The 26,210-nt window shown below is 31.7% G+C and overlaps 2 protein-coding genes across 8 annotated transcripts in view; one reads left to right on the forward strand and one right to left on the reverse strand.

Annotated features, from left to right (window-relative positions):
• Nucleotides 1–45: 45 nt before the first annotated feature.
• On the forward strand, nucleotides 46–1,264 carry LOC124531761 (electron transfer flavoprotein regulatory factor 1). Its single transcript, XM_047106282.1, has 2 exons — nucleotides 46–307; nucleotides 395–1,264. Exons 1-2 carry the CDS (start codon nucleotides 263–265, stop codon nucleotides 602–604), a joined length of 255 nt encoding a protein of 84 aa, XP_046962238.1. The 5' UTR covers nucleotides 46–262; the 3' UTR covers nucleotides 605–1,264.
• A 476-nt stretch (nucleotides 1,265–1,740) lies between these two features.
• The window catches only part of LOC124531760 (synaptotagmin 1), a 32,550-nt gene continuing 8,080 nt past the window's right edge, over nucleotides 1,741–26,210 (reverse strand). Inside the window, exons 1-11 of one of the 7 annotated variants that reach the window (XM_047106281.1) lie at nucleotides 16,819–16,961; nucleotides 12,829–12,948; nucleotides 12,257–12,397; nucleotides 11,336–11,478; nucleotides 10,683–10,775; nucleotides 10,204–10,398; nucleotides 9,952–10,128; nucleotides 5,703–5,811; nucleotides 4,904–5,037; nucleotides 3,579–3,784; nucleotides 1,741–3,177 (exon numbers count right to left, since the gene is read on the reverse strand). In XM_047106281.1, the coding sequence (XP_046962237.1) occupies nucleotides 3,590–3,784; nucleotides 4,904–5,037; nucleotides 5,703–5,811; nucleotides 9,952–10,128; nucleotides 10,204–10,398; nucleotides 10,683–10,775; nucleotides 11,336–11,478; nucleotides 12,257–12,397; nucleotides 12,829–12,943 (1,302 nt within the window). In that variant the 5' untranslated portion in view covers nucleotides 12,944–12,948; nucleotides 16,819–16,961 and the 3' untranslated portion in view covers nucleotides 1,741–3,177; nucleotides 3,579–3,589. Of the gene's footprint in view, nucleotides 3,209–3,578; nucleotides 3,785–4,903; nucleotides 5,038–5,702; nucleotides 5,821–9,951; nucleotides 10,129–10,203; nucleotides 10,399–10,682; nucleotides 10,782–11,335; nucleotides 11,479–12,256; nucleotides 12,398–12,828; nucleotides 12,949–16,818; nucleotides 16,962–26,210 lie in introns of those variants that run through there. The other 6 variants (XM_047106279.1, XM_047106280.1, XM_047106278.1 and 3 more) reach the window with 6 other exon arrangements.

Genomic DNA, 26,210 nt, shown 5'->3' on the forward strand with positions numbered 1-26,210 from the left:
TGTTGATAAAGATGACAATTTTGGCAATGTTATTGTCATTATGATAACACACGTCTTGATGACATTAAAAAAATAGATTAACAGAAATACTGTCAAATTTTTCTTTTAAGAGATGAGGATGATCATTGATGTAATTGCTTGCCAGTCCTAGTAGTTGCATCCACAGATTACATTTTATTTACACTACTTTGCTATTTTGGACTTTAAACTTTGACCAGAGGGAATATAGGTATTTCTTAATGTTATAAGAATAAAAACAAAAATGTCACAGCCACAGAGAAGGGCGGTTTTGAATCTTTACAAAACGGTGGGTTAAAATGATAACAGGTGTTTATAAAATATAAATGTTTGTTTACTATAATTTATCTTCTAATATTCCTTTTTATGATTGCAGCTGTTATTTTTAGGAAGAGATTGGCCACAGGGTTACGAATTATTTAGAAAACGTTTACATAATGTTTTTCTTAGAAATAGTGAGGAAACTGATTCAAAGAAAATTGATATGATGTTGAAACATGGTCAATTCGTCGTTAAGGAAATTGAAGCTCTTTATAAGTTGAAAAAGTACAGAGCAATGAAACGAAGATATTATGATGACAATTAAAAATAAACATAATATGTTGCACGGTATGTACATGTTCTTTCTTAAATGTGATTTAAAAATTCATCCATTCTAAATACTGCATATGTAAATTTATACAAAAAGGAGGGGAATGAAAGGGATTAATTTTGAGATGTCAATTTGATTGTCAATCTTTATAATAAATAATTTTTAACTTTTAAAAATGTTAATAGATGTATGTATTAAAGATATAACTTTTTACTTTGTTGATTTTTAAACTTAAATGTGATATATAATAGCTGTAGATTATGACCATATTTACAACATTCAAAATTAATGGAATATTATGAATTACATAAATAAAACTAAAAACATCTATGTATTTTTGTATTATAGATTTTTTTATAATTCACAGTACATTATCATTTTAAACTAGATTAAATAATAACAGTTTACTAAAAGATGTCTAACTTTAAATAAATCATAACAATATTATAAGACATTTGTTTTATTTAACTGGCGAGTGATATGATAGTTTTGTTGATGAGTTTCATGATTTTATCATTATGTACATATGATTCTTGACTTTATGAATTCAGTTACATGAGAAATCATCACTTTTCTGTTTGATAATCATTTCATATTTAATTTTGTTAAGATAAAAATACTGATTATCACAAATACAACATTTTTGTCAAAATACTTTTATAACTGTTTTTTTTTTATGTCCTCGTAGGCGAAGGAAATGTCACATGCATTTTTTTGAGATAGAAGAATATATCTTCATTTGTTTTTTTTTTATTAAATATAATTTTGTATGGCTTTGTCACTTGTCACAAATTTTTAAAATAGATTATAAATTTATTTCAGTTAGAATACAAATAATTTTTCTCATCAGAGAAACTGAATATTCATCCAGAATTTTTCTAGTAAATTAATTATATTAATATAACTATCGCCTCAATTTCTTTTCTATATTGTCAATACTTTACTGCACGATCGAAGAGTTATGTCGATCAACATTCGAGTAATTTTTACGATTAAAGGCTTCAACAGATGCAAAGCAGCTTATTATTTCATCCGATTAATTAAGCTTTGCTGATAAAATAACACGCAAATAAGTAATAGGAGTGGCTTGCAATGAATCTGTTGCAATGTGCTATAATAAGTACAATCTATAAGTACATTAACATTACTATATTTATTGATAAATACAGTATTTAAATCACAAGTCTACATGTTTTGTGTTGGTGCAGTTTTATATACTTGAAGCCCCACTTCAGATTTCCTACTCCTAGATGTGATCGTGAAATTTAACATGTGATTACATTATATACATAATAACATACACATTTGAGATCAACAACAGTCAAGCTTTAGCTAAGTAGGTATAGAAGTATATATTTCACACCAAAATGAGAAATTTCATTATTTTCTAATTATATAAATTTAGTTTTATATTAAAATAAAATTATTGAGAATAACCGTTAAGTATATAGCAGAAAGCTTATACACAATGACAGGTTATGTAATCAGGTTTTATAGATTTTTTTTAATTTAAGAAAAAATATAATTAATATTTATAGTTAATTTCTTATTCAGGATACTATGTTCTATTTTCATAAGTTGAATCATAGATATTTTTTTGTTTGAAAAACGTTGGAGTAATCGTATGCAACAAGATATACAAACTCTACGAATATCGTGTTATATAGCTCATTATTACTATTGTGTATATTACAATAATTACTTAGGTATTATTTTCATAAATATTTTTCTACACTAAGTTAAACATTTAAACAGAGAAAACTAGTCTCGAGATATACCTAATTGGTATGGGGAAGTCACATTAAATTAAAATATTCAATGCATCCATGATTGCACTTCGATTTTATAATTGGAAGGAAAAGCTATGGCAGACGACAATTTCTACAACGTTACAGGTAAGAAAAGACATGTTCTTTATATTTAGATTGTCATGGAATAAAGTAATACAAGGGATAAGACATCTAAATAGGCCAATTGTTCCTCCGAAGAAGGGAAGAATAAAACGTCTAGGTTGAAAATAAATAAGCAATAAGGTGTGTCTATAATATGACAATAAAATGTCTATCCTTCTTCAGAGGAACCTAATACTTAAAATGTATCGACTCAATAACACTTACTTGGTAGTAAAATAGAATGTAATAAATTTAACAGGATTCAACTTATTTACATAGCTTCGATACAATTATAATAGATAAGTGTTTTGAAATATGTAGTTAATTTTTTTATTATGTAACAATTAAAATATGAAATTATTTCTTTACAAAATAAATCGTACAGATACAATATTAAATAAATAATACGATGAAATTAAAACGTACACAGCCGTTTTAAAATATAAATATTCGATTTGAATAAAAAAGAAATTCATAGTTCTAATTAAAGGGACGTTAACGGCGGTATACAGTAAATGAATATAGATCGTGATATTTGAATGGATATTACACCGTTTTCATTTATCTTAGGAGAAGACAAATATTGAGAGACGAATTATTATGAATTCCAATAAGATATTGAATAAGGCGTTTGTTCTTCGTTCTCGTTCTTCTATTTCTCGTTTCGATGATCTTCTGAAATAATAACATCTGACTTCTAGGATCGCTGAACACAATCAAGAAATACTTATATTATGCCCCAGCTATACCTTCCTACAATTGAATTCGATTTTTCCGTACGAATATTTGTATCGACATCTGTTGATGTTTATTTTGATTTTTGATAATGGTGTTGTCAGGTCACCCAAAGATAATTTGGAGATCACGTTGCGTTCGATAAGAAATTAAAGTATAGACAATTACTATATTTATTATCTATTAAAGATGTCTGTATTCGGCAAGCTCCGAACTTATTTTTATGATACGTTACACGGTTAGGTACACTAGTTACATGCTGTATATCTAGTGTTAATATATTTAAATTATGAAGTACCAAATAAAACTACCCAAAAATTAAGAGAATTATCGTATAATACCTTATTCGTCTTTAATCCTTCTTCTCACCATCTTCGGGATCTTTAAGAGTATGCCATTGAGCGATGGGGCGCCTCGGGCTAGCGAGCATGTCTGACCAATGACGGAGCTCAGTGCCCGACGCGTTGTACCCAAGCACCACCTTGCCAATCGGCTCCGACGTACCGATGCGGTCATAGTCCACAACGGTTACGACTAGATTCACCTTCTGTATATGCGATTAGTAACCAATGGCATTAAAATTTTATAATCTATATTGATGTTTTAATTTACGTTATGTTTATGAAACAAATAATCTACAGGTTGGTAGTGAGTGTGTAATTATGGGTCCACGATGATTTTAGTAAAACTAAGCGTTCTAAACTATTAGTGCGAGGTAAAAATAGCGTTATTATTTGTAGATTAAGATAATTTTCCAATTGTAATGAATACTATACCTACTTAAAAAATACAATTAATAATTACTCGTGGCGGTTCAGAAGATATGTGTGTATGTAGGTAGTGTCGATCTTAATAGGATTTTTCTAATTTTGACAGAATAAATTAAATTTATTACTACAAGCTTTGCATTCCATGACATTAATTAACTACGAATGAATGGTCAAACTTACCTGCCGACCAGAAAAAATGATCTTTAGGATGAGGTTACTAAATTTTTAGCTTTAGGGATAGGGATGAATTGATAGTATATGAAAAATTGAAAAAAAAAATCCACAAGAAGAAAAAGAAACTGGATTCCTGAAAACCATATGCTTAGGTAATTACAATTTGAAGTCACCAAATTGTAATGCAGTTACGAGGGGAGATTTTCAGACACCACTATTTTTTGGGACTTTGAGGTTATGTTATATTATCAGAGCGACATATCTAGATATATCTTGTAAATGAAAACCTCCAATCAAAACTCCTTAAATCTAATTGTAACTGAAGGTCAAAGTTCACACCAGATTATACCTAAAATATCAGCTTTGACAAATATAACAAAAGGATAAAAGGAAACATCAAAGAGATATTGAAAATAAGAGAGGTTAGATACAAACTATTAGAAGAATATGTACGTCCATTGAAATATAATAAATGTTATAAGGGATACTACTGAGGTATATTAGGGTTAAGTGGTGTGTATCCAACTTCACAACAATTAGGGCACAACATCGATTGCACATTGCTAGGTCGTATTTGAATGTGGAAAACAAACAGTCACACAAGCGAAACATTGAAGCAACAACAATAATAAACTGATTTTTGACGTTTGTTTTTCTCCATTCGCTAACGTCCTCACACAGTGTGCCACAACATTGAATTTTGACGCAATCTCGGCTCGCACCTGTATTTGTTCGAATGGTACTTCAAAAGTAAATGACTCGTTGTAATATGGATTCAGTGTACATTTCTTGATGCTCGTCTTCTTCTTCTTGAGACGTTTGCCATTTTGCATGAGTGCTATCTTTACGTACGGATCTGTTGTCACGCAGCGACGTATCGGGATATGAAAAAATGAAAATTAATATATTAGTTCATTCTAAATTGGAAGGAATCATTTCGATAAATCGAATTTAACGATAATTCAAAAATTCGATACTTGATGCATATGGAAATAAATGTAGAGTTATTAAAATGTGATGAAAAATGCCTCTGTAGGTGTAGCGTTGCCATTCAAATATGTCAAAAATATTGCACGCTGCCCTTAGCAATGAGTAGTGTGTTTCGAAAAGTACGAGCATGGTACTACTAAAATGTTATTTGCAAGCAAATCTTAGACCATACTAAATGTTATACAGAGTAGCTTAACATTTCTGTAATTCGGCTTGGTGTGCGAGAATTATGTGAACGTAAAAAAATGCTTTATAATATATAGTTATATACGTATCTACTACAAAATCTACTTAGTGTATTGCGGTTATAGTATGTACACATGAAGATCAAAATAGTTCTATGATAAAGACCAAAACTAAGTCCGTCATGCAAATATAATTGTCACATGACAAGCATAGCACGAACGATAACGTCATGTTAGAATCATATCACTTGTTTACCCTAAAACCCCTGTAAGTAGAATAGTGTTAGAGTTAGACACAGATTTAATAAATCTCTTTGTCTACATATCAAACCGTCCTTATAGTTACCTGACAGGCCACCGACGTCCATTTTCTTTAAGTTCTTTGCCTCCAAAATTACCACCGTAAGTTTTCCAGCAGTTGGGACATAACGCAAAGAGAAACATATGTCACCCAGCTTGTTGTCCTGTAAATTTCCATGAAGATATATTAAAATCGTGAAGACATGTTGGTGTTCAAACGTAAAATAAAATTATATTTTCACTCTGCGCTTCTCAAACTCTCATATAACTTTGTTTGGTTTTGTTTTTTTTTTTAATGCAAAAGTATAAGAATGTTCAGTATTTTATTGTTTTAAAATGTTCATCTGTGTTCATCCAAAGGATTGGGTGAATAGTATGGAAGACAATATAGGAAGAGTTGTGTGGGAAATACAGTATCTGATATAGGTTTGGTAAGCTGTCTTATAAAATATACAAATAATATACGGGTTTTGTAATAACGCGGCTTAGGGCGGACAAGGGTTGTAACTTTTCAAGGGAAAACAAATAGAACAAAATAATAGCTCCGTGTAGTCACCTAGAAGCATTTATGGTTGTCGGTATCTCGGCAAACCTGATCAGCAAGAATAATTCAAATCGCCTTCGTATTTTATAATGAAAACTTCCTTTTATAAAACAACATAAATATGTTAGAGTTACACGTATATCTTGAATACTGATCAGGATTATCGACATGTGCTTAGGATGCCATAGCACATACATACGTAAGATTATAAATTAGCCTCAAACAGAATAGAGTTTGCAACTAGTCAGGTTATCTTCAACCACTTCCATTGCGTTACATATAACGTTTTAGCACATAGATGACACTTCATCTAAACATTAAACACAGTACAAACACTTTAATATAAATCTATAGGACAGGGAAACATAAAAACACACATCAAACCTACGTTTATAAAGCAATTATCCGTCGAAATATATAGGTATTAGAATCGGGTTAGTTATTACGATCTGTTGCCGAAATGATGCCAATTTATTTGTTTTGTAACACCCAGCTCAGATCATCAAAGCGTATTTGTTCTGCTCACCTTTGAAAGGAACCTAGAAAATGGCGTCCCAGATGAAAGAGTTGTTATCGCCTAGTATCGCCTAAGAGCGACTAACCATTTTAGAAACAGATCGCAATTATCTAAAGTAAGAACATTTAGATAATTCACACACACGCACACTATTAACATATAGATTATCTACGAAATAAATCCAAAAAGAAATGCTTAATAAGGATATGTTTTTTTGTTAAACAATCGTAAATATTTAATAATGTATATTGAAATAATGCATTTCTTTATTGGATTAGGATATAAATGCATAAAAATACATACATACATTCCGAGGAGTACACTTCATGTAAAACATGTGACATCACACTATGACACATTAGGACATACTACGAGTGAATTTTCACTGCGCATGAAGGGCTAAGCTTGCATTAAACTGTGACAAAAGATAAACTATGCTCTTTATTTAGGTATGTTACTGGTGTAAGTCAATTTTTTAAAAGTGGTAATAAAAAAAAAAATTCTAATTTCAAATCGGTTCCTCGTTGGAGGTTTTATAGCACACCTCAAATGCGAGGCTCTTGGAGTGTCTACAGAAAATCTTCTGAAAATCACCATTTGAATTTCGAAAAGTTACAATGTATAAAAATGAAGTAACTACGAAAAGTGTTATCTTTACTTATACCGATTATTTTGAAAGTATTATTCTCTACTCTTGGATTATTACAATGTATATTAATAATATATAGTGTGTTGTATTGAGTTGTGTCATTTAAGCCTACTTTTTATGTTTGTTATAATTTTTTTAAATATATTTGTAAGAGAACATAGTTCACCTTTAAATGAGCATAAATAATGAAAAACACTTGTTATTAATTGATGTTATTCATTTAGTGATGTGTTTTTTATTATTAAATCTCTGCTTTCATATTGAAGCAGAGATATATTTGGAACAGAAGTTGCTTAGACTCAGACAGTCACAACTCTTCTTTCGTCGGTCACATGATCTGTAACATACTTCAATAATTTTATGTTATTATTATACATCTTGTTACAGTTTTAATATACAATACATTTATATAATAATAAATGTAATCTGTTCTTTTACTGTATAAATGAAATGGTCATGATATGACCTGTGATGTAATAAATTATTATATTGTAATATTAAGAAGCGTTTTAAAATTAATGAGATTGCTAAGCCACATACACAAAATGAAAATGTATTGTCACTATCTACGTTGTAGCGAGTACGTTTATACGACGTTTTGGTTTTGTGGCTGTGGATAGTTTTGTAGATTGAAATATTTTTAGAGCTACAATCAAATAAAAGAGGTTTTATATAGGTGTGTTAGTGTTAGGTTACGCAGAGGTTAGGGTTTCGCAGTCGTGTTAAATTATACCCAATACATACATCATTTGTTCGGTCATCTAGATTAAATATAACAATAAAAACTGTTATCTTAGAAATTTGTATTTTTTATTCTATATTCAAATTTGTATTTTTTATTTTCGAATATAAAAACTTTTTAAACTTAGCATTCTAATTAAAATAAACGTGACAAAAGAAATCATTAGACAGCTTTGAATAATATAAACTATAGTAGTTTTCACAATTTTAATCTGCTATTCATCGTATTAATTTCAATTTAAAATTTAATAGCATTAGAGTATAACCGCTATACCGATGATTTTGATTGTTTTGTTTTGATTATATTTTTGACCGCGAAACCCTAAAAACGGTTATACGGGAATAATCGAAGCGTAAATATAAAGTGCATGCAACATTCCCCAGCCGCTATATAAATTAATTTTAAGTGTCGGATGGATGAAAATAATTTATAAGAAATAAAATAAATACATGGTCTGATGGATGATTTGAGGTAACGGATGATTATCATATATTATTGATAAATTTTCTTTTTTTCTTCTCAAAATGCGTCCTACCTATACAATAAACACATTGACGACCCACATATCATTTTATTTTCTTCAATACTAGGCCGAATAATACGTTTACTTTTGTTGAAGATTATGGTGTATTTATAACTGTAATGGAACGTGTTTTTATAAATTTATTTAATTTACATTTCGATGTGTCTCAAAATAATACTTACGTGAATGATCATTTCGTTTTTGAAGCGGCATGCAAGATTGTTCAGGACACAATCAAACACAGCCAAGCAGAGTAGAGAAAATATGTAGAAAAAGAGAAAAAACCAAGTAAATACATTTTTGCTCTTCAAATTAACTTATCGGAAAAATAAATGACGATTCAATCCATTTCAAGGTACCTTGACTTGACTTCCATATTTGAAAATGTTTTCATAACAAAATTTCAGTAGATATTTAATCTATAACTTTTTTTTACGTATAATGTCAAGGATCCTCTGATTAAAAAGTGCAATAAATTTGAAATTAAATTCGTCCTCTCAATAAAATTAATCAAGAAATGACAATGAATAATTTTGTAATAAAAATAGCTGTCATTAATAATTATATATAAAATATAAGTAAAATAGTTATCTGTAATTTTATTAAAAGGACTTAAAATTAAATAATGCTGTGCTAGCAAACCACACCCATGTATGACGTAATTGTTTCTGAAATAAATCAGGGTGTATTTTGCCAGAGTAGCCTAAGCTAAGAAAAAAAGAAATAAGGTCTTCTTATTTGATTTGCGTTACCTACATATGTATACCTTTCTTTGCCTTTAAGTTTATGCTTTATATTTGTGCATTCATGACAGTAATGTTGGAATACCATACATGTCTTAAATGGTAGATGTGTGTTTACCAAAATGGATTGTTGATGTGACCTGGGTGTAACTGTATACTTCGATGTACTTCGTAACTTCACCAATTAAGATTTTTGCAACATACCTAAATATATTCTAAAGTCTTTAGACGCCATTAAATACTAAATAAGAAAAAAATATTTTCTGTATTAGATATAAACATTAAAATTATATCAGCAAAAATAAATCAAGCAGTTGTAACCGCGCCAAGGAGAACCTAATATTGTGTTGAAAGCTGAAATGTAAACTTACTTTATTATTAAAATAAATAAGGGATATACTTCTCGGTCAGCTAGTTACTGGTTACTTTTGAACGGTACTGTGATATTACTTTCACAAAGGCGTCAGTATGTTAACTTTATATACAATAAACCGATACTTTACAACATCTAACAAAACTTTGTATTAAAATAAAGAAGAATTAGAAGATACTGGATAGTTTGTTTCGTAATTCGCACCTGCCCTCCTTCGCCCTCAACGCTCTGCAGTTCACGCCATTCTTCAATAGTTTGCGCGAGATCGACCTGACACAGGGGTACCTTCACTTCACCGATCTGGTCGTGCTTGGAGAATCGATCGAAGTCGAAGATCGCGAATACAAGGGTTTTGTTCATTGCATCAGCGTATGGCACGTTCTGCACAAAAATATCGATGAAGTATTTTCGTTTGATTAGAAAAATAATGCAATTGCTTTAAAGGTAAACGCCTACCTTAAAGACAAAGGTTTCGTTGAAAACGGGGTTGAGGGTTTTTCGATGAACTTTGGTTTCGAATTTCTTCTTCTTATCCGGTAAAAGATATACTTTTACGTATGGGTCTGATGTCCCGCCCATGTCTAAAGCCGGTAGCTCCTCCGCTTGGATAACAGTAACCGATAGACTGTTGCTATTAAAGTCATATTCCAGCTGTAAATCGACAACGTAAATCAACTCAGACAACAACGACAAAAAGTACCTGATACAGAAACGAGATTGATTCGAATTTGACGTGAGAAAAAATATTTACTGATCAATAAATCCATCTACAAAATATAATCTACGACTACAATGTTACATATTTCTAATGGATTTACAAAAATTAAAAAAGTGTAATGATTCAATGGACAAATGAATTTTCTGTTTCCAAAGGGTACAATACGTTTGGGCGTTGTTCGCTCCTGCAGCTTCTTAAGGACGGCGGCGTAACCTACCTTGTACTGAAGTTTTCCTAGCTTCTGTTCCTCTTTCTTAGAATCGCCGTCGTCCGGTTCCTCAGCGTTATCCGTCAGCTCCTCCATATCCGGCTGAACCTAAATGCATGTCCCGCGGCAAATTTCACATGAATATCGGATTTCTTATCAATAACAAGCAAAATTACTCGATCAATTCCTCTTTTACGCTAAATCATTGACTACATCTTGCGTCTCACCATACATTTTCATTCTTGCGTCGCTAATAGACGTCATTATTGTTAATGCTTTGGTTTATTTTTTTTTATATGGTATAGGTTGACGGACGAGCATATGGGCCACCTGATGGTAAGTGGTCACCATCACCCATAGACAATGACGCTGTAAGAAATATTAACTATTCCTTAAATCGTCATTGCGCCACCAACCTTGGGAACTAAGATAATATGTCCCTTGTGCCTGTAGTTACACTGGCTCACTCATCCTTCAGACCGGAACACAACAATACTGAGTACTGTTGTTTGGCGGTAGAATAACTGATGAGTGGGTGGTACCTACCCAGATGGGCTTGCACAAAGCCCTACCACCAAGTAAAATAATCAGCTAGTCTCAAAATACCCAGTTGATATTAAAAAAAAAAAAACTTTTTTTTTTTACAATACTTTAAACATTACCTTCTCTTTGTATGCTGAACCTAAGAGTTGGACGGACTTGAAGTCGACTCCTTTCATTCCTTTCTTGCCATCCTTGGATCGTCGCTTACGGAAACACCGGCGGATACAGCAGAAGCAAACTCCGAGAACCACCACACCCACTCCTAAATATTAAATATACTTTTCAAGGTCAAACAACAACGTCGAAATCTTATTCAGTAGAGAAACATTAAACTTGCTTTTTAACTTTGAGAAGAACAAGGGAAACTCATCGAGTATTGTTTCTTTATCTCAAATGCATAATAATCAATTGGTCCGTATGCAATTGTTTCAATCACAAAGTGAGCAATCATCGAAAAAAAAAAATAGTTAGCCCTTAGCACAAAAAAGTTCTTAATGTTCTTTTTTAAATTTTACTTTTGAATATTTCTCGTTTTCTGAGATCTCGTTGTAAAAACGTATACGTTGTCCCACGTGAAGGTGAATAATTTCCATTTCCATTACTAACATAAAAAAACACAACCAAGTACCAAATTTATTAAAAATAAATAATTTATTTCAAATAATAATGTACAATAAACATTCTACGGTAAAGAGAAACAAGATAATGGTGGATTAAACTCCTCAATCTAAACCAATGAACGAATCTGAACAAACACAATTGAGTTAACTCGAGCTTTATTTGTTTTGATCCCGTGTCCATGATCGTGAGATACGATTTTTCTTCCCGCACGTGTATTTACACGTGTCTGATAATATTTTGCCACATGTATACCCACAGTGCAGCTTGTAGTTGACCTTTGACCTTTGACCTTTTCCGTAAAAAGAGTAGGAGGAGATTTGTACCCAACAAAGGGAAATTATAATTTTATGGAATCTACTGGAACTTTATTATATACTTGTAAGAAAGATAGTAAGTAAATCGTGTAATATTTTACGTACCAACAAGAATGGCGACTAGTTGCCATGTTTCCATGTTCATCTTTCGCGCGATTTCGGCTGTTTTTTCCCCGATCGATTCTTGGGTAGTGATAACAGTGGCTGTTGCCTCTGAAGTTATAGCAGGATTGATTGAAGACGCAACTGCAAGAAATGAAAAAAAATTACGCTACCAAAGCCTGTGAAAGCCTCCTCGAAAAAAGTATATTTGAATTTTATTTGTAGATCGAATTTAACTTAATAAATTAAGTATATAATTTAGAATGTTAATAAATTACAGTATGTAAAATGTAAAAGTATATAATGTAAAATAAAGCAGCACTATTTCCATAGGCGACAAACAAAAATATTTTATAAGCTTTTCTCCGTTATCAAGTAATTGTTTATATACTATAACTAATTCTTATAATTTAATAATAACCAATGATATATTTCTTACAAAGATGTTCGGTAATCATATATATGAACCGATGTTTTGTGATAAATATAACATAAATCGTAATTTTTGAGTATCGAAGATAAATATCGATTATATACTCTCTGCAGATGAATTAAGCCTGAGTTTTTCTATTTACCTGGAGTCCCCGTAGTCATGTTGCCAGCAGTGAGGTTGCCCACGACGGTGACTTTCTCGGTCGTGGTTTCCACCTCGCGGCGCCATCGCAAATGTGCTGATAATGGCGGCGACATATTGTCTGTTAACAAATATAATGTTATGCAATTTCATATAGACCGATATGGGACAAAATCAAAATCAAAATAAACTTTATTCAAGTAGGCTCTTACAAGCACTTTTGAATCGTCATTTTATAATTAAGTGAAACTACCACAGGTTCGGAAAGACCGAGAAGAACCGGCAAGAAACTGAGTAGTTACTCTTTTTTAACATTTAAAAAATACAAAGTCAATTTAGTTAAATACAATTATTTAAATTAATATATCCTGCGTGGAAGTCAACTGGACGATGGATGAAACACAGATATTAATCGAAAATTATCTAAAAAAAGTCTTAGTAGGCACCACTGATTTTTTTGTGCTTAATTTATGTATGTAGTTTGCGATCTGCGGTACTGAAAAACATAGTAAAACCTTTACATGACGGTAAATATTACATGACGGTTGAGAAATTGCGATAGGTATCCATTTATTTGGTGGTAAAATTTTGTTTGATGTCTAAGATTCCCAGATGGCCAATTTTATGAAAAAAAAAAACTGCAATGGAACATACTGGAGTTATCTTCAAAATATGTCACAAAAACAATAGGAACCGTGAAGCTTAGATCTTTCTTGAAAACTTCAGAAGACAGCAGGACTAACTAAGGCCAACTTCTCCATTGAAGGAGATGAATTTTGGAGCTAATTCAATCTTCAATCATAGTTAAGACAGTAATAATTATGTATTATATTTTTTTAACTTTAGAACAGCTCTTAAATAATATATAAAAAAAGTGATACATTAAAATCGTCTAAGACTTTACTGAATCACCATTGATTGTATTAAGTAGGTAGTTGGTAAACTTTTTATCTGATGACAAAAGGGTAAGGTATCACGTTATTATTTTATTAATATGATAAATAAATGTCATATAGATATTTTATTAACGTAGCATATTTGGGTTTCAATCTATATTTATATTATTATTATAAATGTGAAAGTCACTCTGTCTGTTTGTCGCCCTTGCACGATCAAACCGCTGAACCGAATTTAATGAAATTTGGTATGAAGCAAACTTGAACTCCAAGAAAGACTACGTTTTTTGCCTGCTATATGACAACCAACACCCTAAAACTACTAGTTAGAAATTGATAAATATTTTGACCTAGATATATAGCCGAGACTATTAATGTCAAAACAGTGAAAACTATTTCATCGCCATAGTTCTATTTCAATATCAGTTTCAAATACCTATTTAACATTATATTATTATACTAAAAATCATTATGTATAAAGGATCCACAGCCATGTGGACTTTGATACAATAGAACATCTTTAAATCAATCTTAATTTTTTTTGATAAACATAATATATATAAACATATAACCATAATACAAAGAAATTTATTATATCTTAAAAGACTAAACAAAAGTAACTGACCCATTAGAAAAAGTATTTCCAATAAGAGTTTCTGTTTGGAAAGAAAATGCTACAGTGACCCATTAGCAATAATATTTCCAATAAGAGTTGCTGTTCGGGAAGAAAATGCCAGTGAAAACTCTAGAAAATCCTTTATTCTTTGCACGCACTGCGCAGACCTAGAATATATGGGAATAGTTGACACCATTAACGTTGCTTTCCGCCCCCGTGAATCCGTAGCGTTATGTTATGTAGTCTATAACCTTCTCCAATAAATATAGATAGCCTATTTAATAAAAAAAGACTCAAGGCAAACGTATATATACATACTAGTATTAATGCCTGTATGTCTGTCTGTAGCTCTTTTATAAAAACACCAACCAAATTTGAGGAATTATTTTATGAAGTAAGCCTGAATCCAAAGGATAGTTTTGGTATACCAAAAGTATCCTCAGTCTTTCCAGCATCTCACGACCAGCCGAAAAACGCGACTGTAGCAGCCGGCAATAATTAGTAATTAATAATTATGTCACGTATGAGAACCTGTTAATTATTTTTTTATTAAAATATATCCGTAGGGAATAAAAAGTAAAAGTTTGATCAGTATGAAGAAAAAAATAGATATACCGACTTTTTATGTTTGTAATATGGCAGAATATGTGAGATGTGTATATCTTTAAATGTAGTACACAGAGAGTAAAAGAGATATGACGTCATTATTGAGATGCTGTAATATGTAAAACCTATTTGTGTCTGTTGCGCAAAGTTGCGGTGGTCATGTAATGATGAGATAGCTGCTTCTTTAGTAAAGCCTACCCCATACTTGATGCTGTATTCGTAAAGTATTTATAATCTGTATTGTTATTTCTGTAGTAGCGTATGTGTAACGCTGTAGATATCGAGGTGTGAAGTTCGAATTTTAAATCGGGCCAATAGAATTTATTAGGTGTACTTTCAAGAAATTGTCAACTTTGAGTTAGATTTTAGTGGTTTCGTATGAGAGTCATTATTATTGTTATGTATGATTATCGAAAAAGTAATTTGACATAAGACTCGAATGGACTCAATCGAAGGCGGCACTGGCTCTTAACATTGTTTCTTCAATGTCAGTTGCTCGATTGGTTGGTAATATATAAATAAATCAAAAAAAAAAATCTAATTTAAATAATGTATAATTTTCAAAATATTCAAAAATATTTTTTGCTAAAAGTATACATACATATACAAATAATAAATATAGATTATTGGATAATTAATCTATTATGTTGTTATAAAAAAAATTGAATAACAGATTACCGACTTAAAAGGCGTGTCATTTCTTTTAACTATTTAATCTTTGTATTAAGTTGACATTATTTAAATTTAAATAAAAAATAATATCGTATTTAATATTTTTTTTATATAACTACTGCTTTTGCTATTATTTTAATAATATCGATTAAAATTTCAAATTTCTACCCGATTTTCCTCCTACGTGTTGTATTATTATCATACACGACATTGGCATTAAGTTTGACTATAAATTTTTGCCTATAAATAATACAAGCATTAATAAAAAAAGATGTAATAATTGTTGTGTTTAAAGATTAATTTTCTTACTTTATGCTATTTGTTCAATTAACATATTAATGTGCAAGACAGTAGGCCTTGATCGAAAACTGTTTATGAAAAGTGCTTTAATAAGATCTCCAATTTAATGTACAATTTTAATATAGATCTATCTGAGATAACTGGTTCTTTTCCACTGTGTCATTTAAAAAAAAACAACATTTATCAACAACGAAATTAAAAGGGCATAAAAGACACGCCCTATATTTGATGGCTTAAAAATAAGATCATATATTATTGAGCTTAGAATGATACTCTTCATATTGATTTTGGAACAATTACTAGTGTCTAGTGATTATCACATCAGGATACATTTCTATGAAGTTTAATATAATCTACTTTATTTTGGTTATTTTATTGAATAAAGTTCAAGCCAGTCATTTAGATTATTTCCAATTTTCCAACAAGACGACTCAGACTACACGGTACACATAAATCGATACATTTTGAAAGAAGAAGATGATATATGCGTCGTGATTATATCATATCTGTAAAATTTTGACCCACATACATATAAAAATATTAATCTATTATTTGGCCAAGATTCAATTAGAAATGTGGAATGTGGAAATTTGTGTGAAAGAGAACACTGTCATGTTAATTAATACATATTTTAGACTAAGATATTTCCATCTCACACAGCAATCTAAGTCCCCATTATTAATTGTGCAACAAAATTCGATAATTTTATATATTATTAAATTGCATTTCTCTCTTAAGCACAGTCAATGTCTTCCACTTTTCCAAGAGACTACTTAAGTACGTACTTACCTACATACGGCCGAGTTCCCCTTGTATCGAGCTCACATAAGAAAATGAACGAATATAAAACCGTAACGGTGGTCCGTTAACAAAAATTAAAACCAGCACCCTAACCACTGACCTTATTTACTCCCTAGAGAATTGCTCCCAAGTTGCTAATATCAATTCCTAAATCGGCAGTCACTTAGCACGAGTTTGCTTCATTTCTGTCGAATTTAATGTCCGAATGAGCTTCGGCTCACTATTGGAGCTAGGATGGCGGAGGTGCGCGCGCAAGCGATCGATTGCCGCTGCGCGCTGCGATGCCTCCTCGCTTCAGTTTCTGGGCAAGTCATGACGTTTACGTCACACGTTGCGTACATTGACGAGCTTGCAACGCATGCCACAGCATTGAATGAGTAAATGGAGGAAGTCGACATCGCCCATACCAAAATAAACAAAAGACAGGCAATGTATTATATAGTACTGAAATTTCAAAGATACGCAATGAAATGGGTACAGTTTTTCTAAGGTTTCGACCTTTTCTGCCCCATTTTTACATTTCACCAAAGTTATTCGTTCGGTCGGCTAGTTTTTTCGTCTTACATAATTACTGTCAAAGTTTTCAAATAAAAAAAATATGTTAGTTCGTATTTTAAGTAAGCATCTTCTTGATTTAAAGTCATATGAGTTAATATAAATTTGATTCTCAGCTTCATTAAAAACATCATTGGTTTTTTGAGATTAATTATATTTGACATTATGAGTTATAGAACATATTATTTTATAAATAAGAGTAATTAGTATCAACGCATTACATGACCAAGAAACCGGGCAAGGTGAATTAATATTCGGTACAGAGGTTTTCGTTACATAATATCATAACAGTCGTGGAATAAGTGTTGTTAAAAAACAGCACAGATTAACAAGAAATTTTAGTCGAAAAGTTATCAAATTAGTCAGCTATTTTAAATTGTCATGCTCTAGCATTGAATTATATAGCTTTACGAGTTAAGAAATTAGATTCTAGTTCGAAGAGCCGTTAAAAACTTAAGAATTATAAGTCAATAAAAAGTAGAAAATGTTAGGAAATCAACTGTTACTTACACGCTTTTTCATCATTAAGGTAATCTTATATTAAATAATGTGCCTTATTAATCACATATACAACCATTATTGAATCTTTATCACTTCAAAGATCAAACGATCAAATTCATTTTAAGATTAAATTGAATCTAAGACGGTGACTGATCATGAGTGTAGATACAACCGATAAGAAACTCAGTAGTTACTCCTTTGTACGAGTGAAAGTTTATCAAATCAATAATAGTAAGAAATAATAATTCCATACATTTTTCGCAGGTACATTTCTGTGGGATTATGTGAGTGAAATGTTTAAAAAGTTATTTTTCTAAACTATTCTTAACTAAACTCTTTTTTACCAAATTACTTGGTGGTAGGACTTTGTGCAAGCCCGCCTGGGTAGGTACCACCCACTCATCAGATATTCTATCGCTAAACAACAGTACGCAGTATTGTTGTGTTCCGGTTTGAAGGGTGAGTGAGCCAGTGTAAATAGCATCTTAGTTCCCAAGGTTGGTGGCACATTGACGATGCAAGAAATAGTTAATATTTCTTACAGCGTCATTGTCTATGGGTGATGATGACCACTTACCATCAGGTGGCCCATATGCTCGTCCACCAACCTATTCCATAAACAAAACCTATATGTGTCTAGAGTATTATGATAATCGTAATTAAAGTAATATTTTGGAACCTATTTGCCATTCTTTCGAAACAAGAAAGAACCATACTTGAGTCAGTTATTTAGAAGAAAATTATTTTTGTTTGATTATTAATATTGTTCAAAAACGAATTATTTTAGATATTAGCCATATTATACACTTATATTTCTATTTTCCCCTCTATTAATAGTCATTAAGTTTTTGTTGGCATCTATTTTCGTTCATGAGAAAACGTAAATTTTAGTATCGTTAAGTGACCCGTATACCGTTGACCTATAAACATATAAAAAAATTCCTATCCAAGAATAAATATCTATATATAATTGAATATATGTATACTAAAGTTTTGAAAAGTTACTAATGCTTAATAATTTCTTCGCGATCAATATGTTAGAATCGAGAAATAATTACGATATTATAGTTTTCCTGTTTCCTTAATATTCGTTCCTATAATTAAAATTCCCAAGAAGTTTTAAATCAGATTCTTAATAATCTCTACAACCTATAAAATCTGTACAAGTTGATATATATGAAAAAATAAACAGAGAATTACCACTCGTTTCAATAAGAGCATAAAAATTTAATTAAAAATATTCAATATTGGAATATGCTACTTAAATATTATAATAATAAGGTTCATTTCCGAAAATGTTTTAAAGGGTAGGCCGTTTAATTAATATAACATTGAAATCGGGCAAGGTCATCTGATTATAATATTTCATGTGATTTTGTGTTTATAATCAATCTCGGGACAGCTATGACAAATCACATCAAATCAAAATAAACTTTATTCAAGTAGGCTTTTACAAGCACTTTTGAATCGTCATATAACAGTTAAGTGAAGCTACCACCGATTCGGAAAGTAGATGCCAAGATGAATCGGCAAGAAACTCAGTAGTTACTCTTTTTCAAAATTAAAACACATTATAACAACATATAAATATCGCCGTGTAATAGAATTAATTGAAATATTTACGATGGTACTATTAATATTAGATAAGAATATTAATAATGGCATGGAAAGGGATCGAACATTAACAACAACATTTTAACCGAAGACCGTAGGTAAAAAATAAATTAGCAAGTACTAAGTAAGTTTCGACAACGACATGTATGAATGATATAGCAAAACATATAAACATAAGGCAATGAAAAAAAAACCAGTGATCTATGGGATTTATCAGTCACAATTATAAACAATGTAATTGTTGACTTGGCTCCTTATTTAGCTATCATCTTTAATAAATGTGTACAATCTGGTATTTTTCCTGATATGTTGAAATTAAGTAAAGTAATCCCATTATTTAAGTCCGGTGATAAAAATGATCCAAACAATTACAGACCAATCTCTATTTTGCCAGTATTAAGTAAAATTTTTGAGAAAGTCATGCTTAATCAATTGCTATTATACTTTAACTCGAATAAGCTATTGCATTCTCAACAGTTTGGTTTTACTAAGGGTCGCTCGACTGCTGATGCGGGTGTAGCATTTGTTAAGCACATTTATGATGCATGGGAAAAGTCACAAAACGCTATTGGAGTTTTTTGTGATTTATCAAAAGCTTTCGATTGCGTTAGGCATGATATTCTCCTAGAAAAGCTTAAATATTATGGTATCAAGGGCCCTGCATTGAAATTAATTTCCTCCTACCTTAGTGAAAGAGTTTTGAAGGTTGTGGTTAATGGTGCAAAATCAAATGGCGCTGTGGCGCAAATGGGTAGTACCACAGGGTTCAATTTTGGGACCTCTCTTGTTCTTAATATATATAAATGATTTACCTTATTTCGTAAAAAATACTTGCTATATTGTACTGTGTGCAGATGATACATCCCTCATTTTTAAACTTGATAGAAAAATAAACAACTATGACGTTGTAAGCAGTGCCCTGTCGCGGGTTCTTGGTTGGTTTGACATAAATAATTTAGTACTAAATGCTAAAAAGACTAAATGTGTTTTGTTTTCCTTGCCAAATGTCAAATCAAATCCTTCTGCAATAACTTTGAAAAATGAAAGGCTTGAGTTTGTTGAGTCGACGGTCTTTTTAGGGATAACCCTTGACTCCAAACTGCAGCGGGGCACCCATTTGTATGCCCTGGCAAGAAAACTAAGTAGTGCCATTTATGCAATAAAAATAATTAGAAAACTTACGGACATAAGTACTGCTAGACTAGTTTATTTTAGTAATTTTCACAGTATTATGTCATATGGAATGTTGTTATGGGGTAATGCAGCAGAGATTGAAGTTGTTTTTATTCTACAGAAAAGAGCTATCCGATCTATTTACAATATTAGCTCCAGGACATCATTACGCGAAAAATTTAAAGAAATAGGTGTATTAACGGCTGTTTCACAATATATTTATGATAATTTAATCTTTATACAAAAGAATATTAAAAATTATTCTATCAATGCTGATGTACATACTATTAATACAAGAAATCCCAAAAACCCCCAGTTTCCGTTTGCATACGGTAAATAGAACGTTTTTGGGCAATGGTATACGCATATATAATAAGATACCGGAAAATATAATCGATTTACCATTTTCAAAATTTAAAAATATTATTAAGACTAAATTAATAAATAAATCATACTATTCATTAAAAGAGTACTTTTTAGAGAGAAACGCCTGGAGTTAGACTCGGGTTCCATCATAGGACGCTAATTACTGTCAATAACAGCATTGTAAATGTGTTTATTTGAAAAGAGCAACTATGCGAGTTTCTTGCCGTTTCTTCTCGCTAGAAGCTGCTTTCCGAAACGGTGGTAGTATTTGATTATTGACGATTCAAAAACGCTTCATTGTGAAGTTTACTTGAATAAAATTGATTTGATTTGATTTGATTTGAAATGAATACTCTAATATCTGAGTGTTAAGAGAGTATTTGCAATATTAGTAATAAATACTATTACGAATTATTAATAGTGTTGTATGAAAATAATTAAGCCGTTGGTAAACAACAATGATTATTGTTACAAGGTAAATAATGCATTATCACTAATTCTAAAATGGTTTACAACAAATTATTTTGTTTCACATAACATAACGTGTGGTTATTTACATTACCTAATATTGAAAGATTCAAGAATAATTATTAAGCGTCACTATAATTATTTCAGGAATAAAAAAAAAAGTAAAGTAAAGTAACAGCCTGTAAATTTCCCACTGCTGAGATAAGGCCTCCTCTTCCATTAAGGAGAAGGTTTGGAACGTATTCCACCACGCTGTTCCAATGCGGGTTGGTGGAATGCACATGTGGCAGAATTTCGATGAAATTAGACACATGCAGGTTTCCTCACGATGTTTTCCTTCACCGCCGAGCATGAGATGAATTATAAACACAATTAAGCACATATATATAGTGGTGCTTGCCTGGGTTTGAACCCGCAATCATCGGTTAAGATGCACGCGTTGTAACCACTGGGCCATCTCAGCTCATATTTCAGGAATCGTTTTTTATATTAGATTTTTTATACGATTGAATATACCTAGCTCCGTATCATAAACGATAAGAGAAGCTGGACACTTATGTATTGATACTGCAGCTGATTTTTATAATATGAATACTACATATATATATGGTATCACTAGCGACCCGCCCCTGCTTTGCACGGGTGCAATACGGACACTAAATATTATTTCAATGTTCAGCGTTTCTTTACTATATTGCCCATGTATTACATACAAAACCTTACTCTCGAATTACTCTATTAAACAAACCTGCATCAAAATCCGTTACGTAATTTTAAAGATCTAAGAATACATAGGGACAGACAGCAGTGACTTTATTTTATACTATGTAATGATAATATGTTATGTTTTCTATACACTGTGATGTGGCTAGCTCTATGTAAGCGTCTGGGTACGTAATGAATACTACCCACTAAATACACCTTTCACAGTCAATCTACAGCGATACTTAATAGCTATGGATGTGTTTTGCTTTGAAGAATGAGCGACCCGAACGAATGGCACAAGGGACATTACATCTTTGTTCCCAAAGTTAACACATTGGCAAAGTTAGGAGTGGCTTATATTTTTGTAGCACCAATGTCTATAGCCAGAGGTGACCACTGATATTATACATAAGATGGGCTATTGGGTAAATATTTTCAATAATAAATAAATATAAATATTGGACAACATCACATACATTACTCTGATACCAATGTAAGTAGCTAAAGCACTTGTGTTATGGAAAATCAGAAGTAATGACGGTACCACATATATTCAGACCCAAGAAAACTAATAATTTTCTACATCGATTCGGCCGGGAATCGAACCCGAGACCTCAGAATGGCGTACCCATGAAATCCGGTGTACACCTCGACCTACTCGACCACGGTAGTCGTTGGAATAATGGGTAAATTTTGTTAATAAAAACCCTGGGTTTAAACTTTGGGTCACGGTAGTAAGCGTACGCTTACTACCGTGACGTGACGTGACGTAAACAAATAAGATTTTCATGACTTCATGTGAAGACGTTCGTTTTCATCTGAACTGTAATCGGTAGTGTCGTAAAAAAGTTCCATTGTATTATGGGAGTGCTGCTATGTTTGCTCACATATTCGAATACTGTTATATATGTAGCGTTGATTGCTGTTCCCCGCTTAGAATGGGCTCCGCGCCGAAATCGGTATATAGACATCATAAATTTTTTTTTATAGTATATTAGTTGTACTATTATTCCTTTGAGATATTTATAAAGATTTTGAAATAGTTTTATTTTATAGAAATATGGGCTGGGCTATAACTTAGAGCCCGAGACTCCTTAAAGGTGTATTTAGGGAGTAACGAATAATTTTACAACAATATTATGTATTATGTATACGATAAATATATTGAAGAGAAACAGCGACAAATGTTATATAAACACGAAACCTAATCAACGTGTAATACCAACTTCTCAAACTCCACAAAGTCAATACAACATCTTCAGAGCAAGGAATTTTTTCATATTCCTTTTTAATAAAAGCAAGCGCAAATTCTTTTAAAATTCTTTATAAATAAAATAAAAAAGCCTTTTATTTCTCACCAAGTAAATTTAAATTACATATTTAAAATTTAATAAATTGCTCTCATTAAACATATACTAATAAATTAACAGTAATATTAACTTTTAGAGCCCATTGTTGAAACTGAAATAATTAAGCAAATCAAAAAGATGAAAATGGAAAAAAGTCCAGGCCCGGACAAAATAACTAATGAAGTCATAAAAATAGGCCACCAATTTCTAGTAAAACCATTGACAAAACTCTTCAACATGATTATCGAAAATACTTGTACGCCCCAACAATGGTCCGAGTCTAATATTATTCTTTTATATAAGAAAGGCGACCCAAAAGACATTTCAAATTACAGACCCATAAGTCTGCTACCTGCTCTATATAAGCTATTTTCTTCGATCATAGAGAGAAGGATTGGCCGAGTACTCGATAGAAAACAACCGATAGAACAAGCTGGTTTTAGGAAAGGCTACAGCACCACAGATCATATACACACTCTAGAACAAGTTATAGAAAAATATCAAGAATTCCAAAGACCACTCTACATTGCCTTCATTGATTACCAGAAAGCATTTGATACGATATCACACTCGGCGATTTGGCAAACTCTTCTTACTCAAAATGTAAACCAAAGATATATAAATATAATTAGACATCTTTACGAAAAGAGCCAAAGTAAAGTTCAGCTTGAAAACACGGGACCACCAATAAAAATAGAAAGAGGGGTTAGGCAGGGTGACCCCCTTTCACCCCGTCTTTTCATAGCAGTGCTAGAGGCGGTCATAGGTAAATTAAATTGGAAAAATTTGGGAATCAATATTAAAGGAAAATATCTGTCACATCTAAGGTTCGCTGATGACATTGTGCTTTTAATTGACAATCATAATGAAATGCAATACATGATATCCACTCTACTCAAAGCTAGTAAAGAAGTTGGTTTAGAAATAAATCTAAACAAAACAAAACTAATGACGAACAGCAGCCAATATGGAAAATTCTTTATAAGACGATTTAAATCATTAAAATATATTCAAGTAATTCGAGTAAAAATGTAATCAGTGTTAAGGAATAAACAATAAAACATTAAATTCCTTTATATTTATTCGAAAATACATTTTACTCATTACCCCATAAGTGACGTGAGAAATTATATTTAGTATTATATGTCTGGGTTTTTAATAACGTTATTCTGTTAAAATAATTATATCTCTGTATTTTGTAAATGTAAATTTAAAACACAAAATTGTAAAAAAATATTTTCTTATTATTTAATTATGCTACAAAATGTTATCGGTATTCAGAATAAGTCACTATCGATTGTTGCCTAACTTTTTTATAGAAGAATATCTTAAATTAACTAACGAAATATTACAATAAAATTTGATGTTTAAATTTATACTGGCTATTAAAATAATCACTTGTTTATTTTAATATATTCGGTCGTATATAAAGCTTTTGTGGAGACATATGCCACGCGATAAGACGATGGATAGCGCACCCTTTTAAATGGAGTTCTTAATTCGTAATTATAATACACTTCTTTTGAACGTTTTATGTAATTAACGATACGTCTAATATTTCTTTATATATAGCGTGATTTTTCTTTTTCTGTATATTCAAATACTTCTTGTTCCATTGAAAAGCACAAAGTCGTCAAACCATTATTGTAAGCTAAACAATTGTTTGGAAAATACTGCTCCCGGTACAAAACGACTGAGTTAACGCATTATTTTTTAAATGACGATTTTTAAACCCTTTACCAAGACTTACTAAGAAGGAAGTTAAGCAGTTAAAGTAAAGTCAAGTAACAACCTGTAAATTTCCCACTGCCGGGCTAAGGCCTCCTCTTCCATTAAGGAGAGGGTTTGGAATATATTCCATCACTCTGTTCCAATGCGAGTTGGTGGAATGCACATGTGGCAGAATATCAATGAAATTAGACACATGCAGGTTTCCTAACGATGTTTTCCTCCACGGCCAATTAAGCACACACATATATAGTGGTGCTTGTCTGGGTTTGAACACGAAATCATCGGTTAAGATGCACGCGTTCTAACCACTGGGCCATGAGCCAAGAGTTAAGCAGTGGAATTCACCATCTACGATAATTTCAAAACAGAGGTTATTAAAGGGAGTTCATGATTTGGGGTTTGATTAGGACTAATGACATTATATCTGTACTACCCAGAGACTTATTTCATGGGAATAAAGATCAAATAAGTCTCTTGGGAAAAATCACAGTTGACACTCCAGAAAAGATCCCATCGTACTCAAAACATGGAGATATGACTGAAAGACTCAATTTTCGCAAAAGCTCAGTCGCTGACAGAAAGCGATCTCCTCGGGAATTGATAAGTAGCGAAGATAACGTCGATACTAGAGTATACTCGTATAAGTAAGTTATTTTTTTATGTTTTAGATTGGCGGACGAGCATATGAGCCACCTGATGGTAAGTGGTCACCATCACCCATAGACAATGAAGCTATAAGAAATATTAACTATTCCTTACATCGTCAATGTGCCACCAACCTTGGGAACTAAGATGCTATGTCCCTTGTACCTGTAGTTACACTGGCTCATTCACCATTCAAAACGGAATACAACAATACTGAGTACTGTTATTAGGCGGTAGAATAACTGATGAGTGGGTGGTACCTACCCAGACGGGCTTGCACAAAACCTTACCACCAAGTAACATAATGTAATGTTACATCGGTCACGGGATGTAATCTGTGTTGCTCTGCTAACAAAAACATGTCTGCAATTAATCTATACATATA

Source organism: Vanessa cardui, chromosome 8, assembly GCF_905220365.1.
Source record: "Vanessa cardui chromosome 8, ilVanCard2.1, whole genome shotgun sequence".
NCBI lineage: Eukaryota > Metazoa > Arthropoda > Insecta > Lepidoptera > Nymphalidae > Vanessa > Vanessa cardui.

Bases quoted from the DNA above. Each gene is read 5' to 3' on its own strand.
- LOC124531761 (XM_047106282.1), top strand. From the start codon at position 263: ATGTCACAGCCACAGAGAAGGGCGGTTTTGAATCTTTACAAAACG. The intron at 308-394 runs GTGGGTTAAAAT...TTATGATTGCAG, and splicing joins TTTTGAATCTTTACAAAACG to CTGTTATTTTTAGGAAGAGA.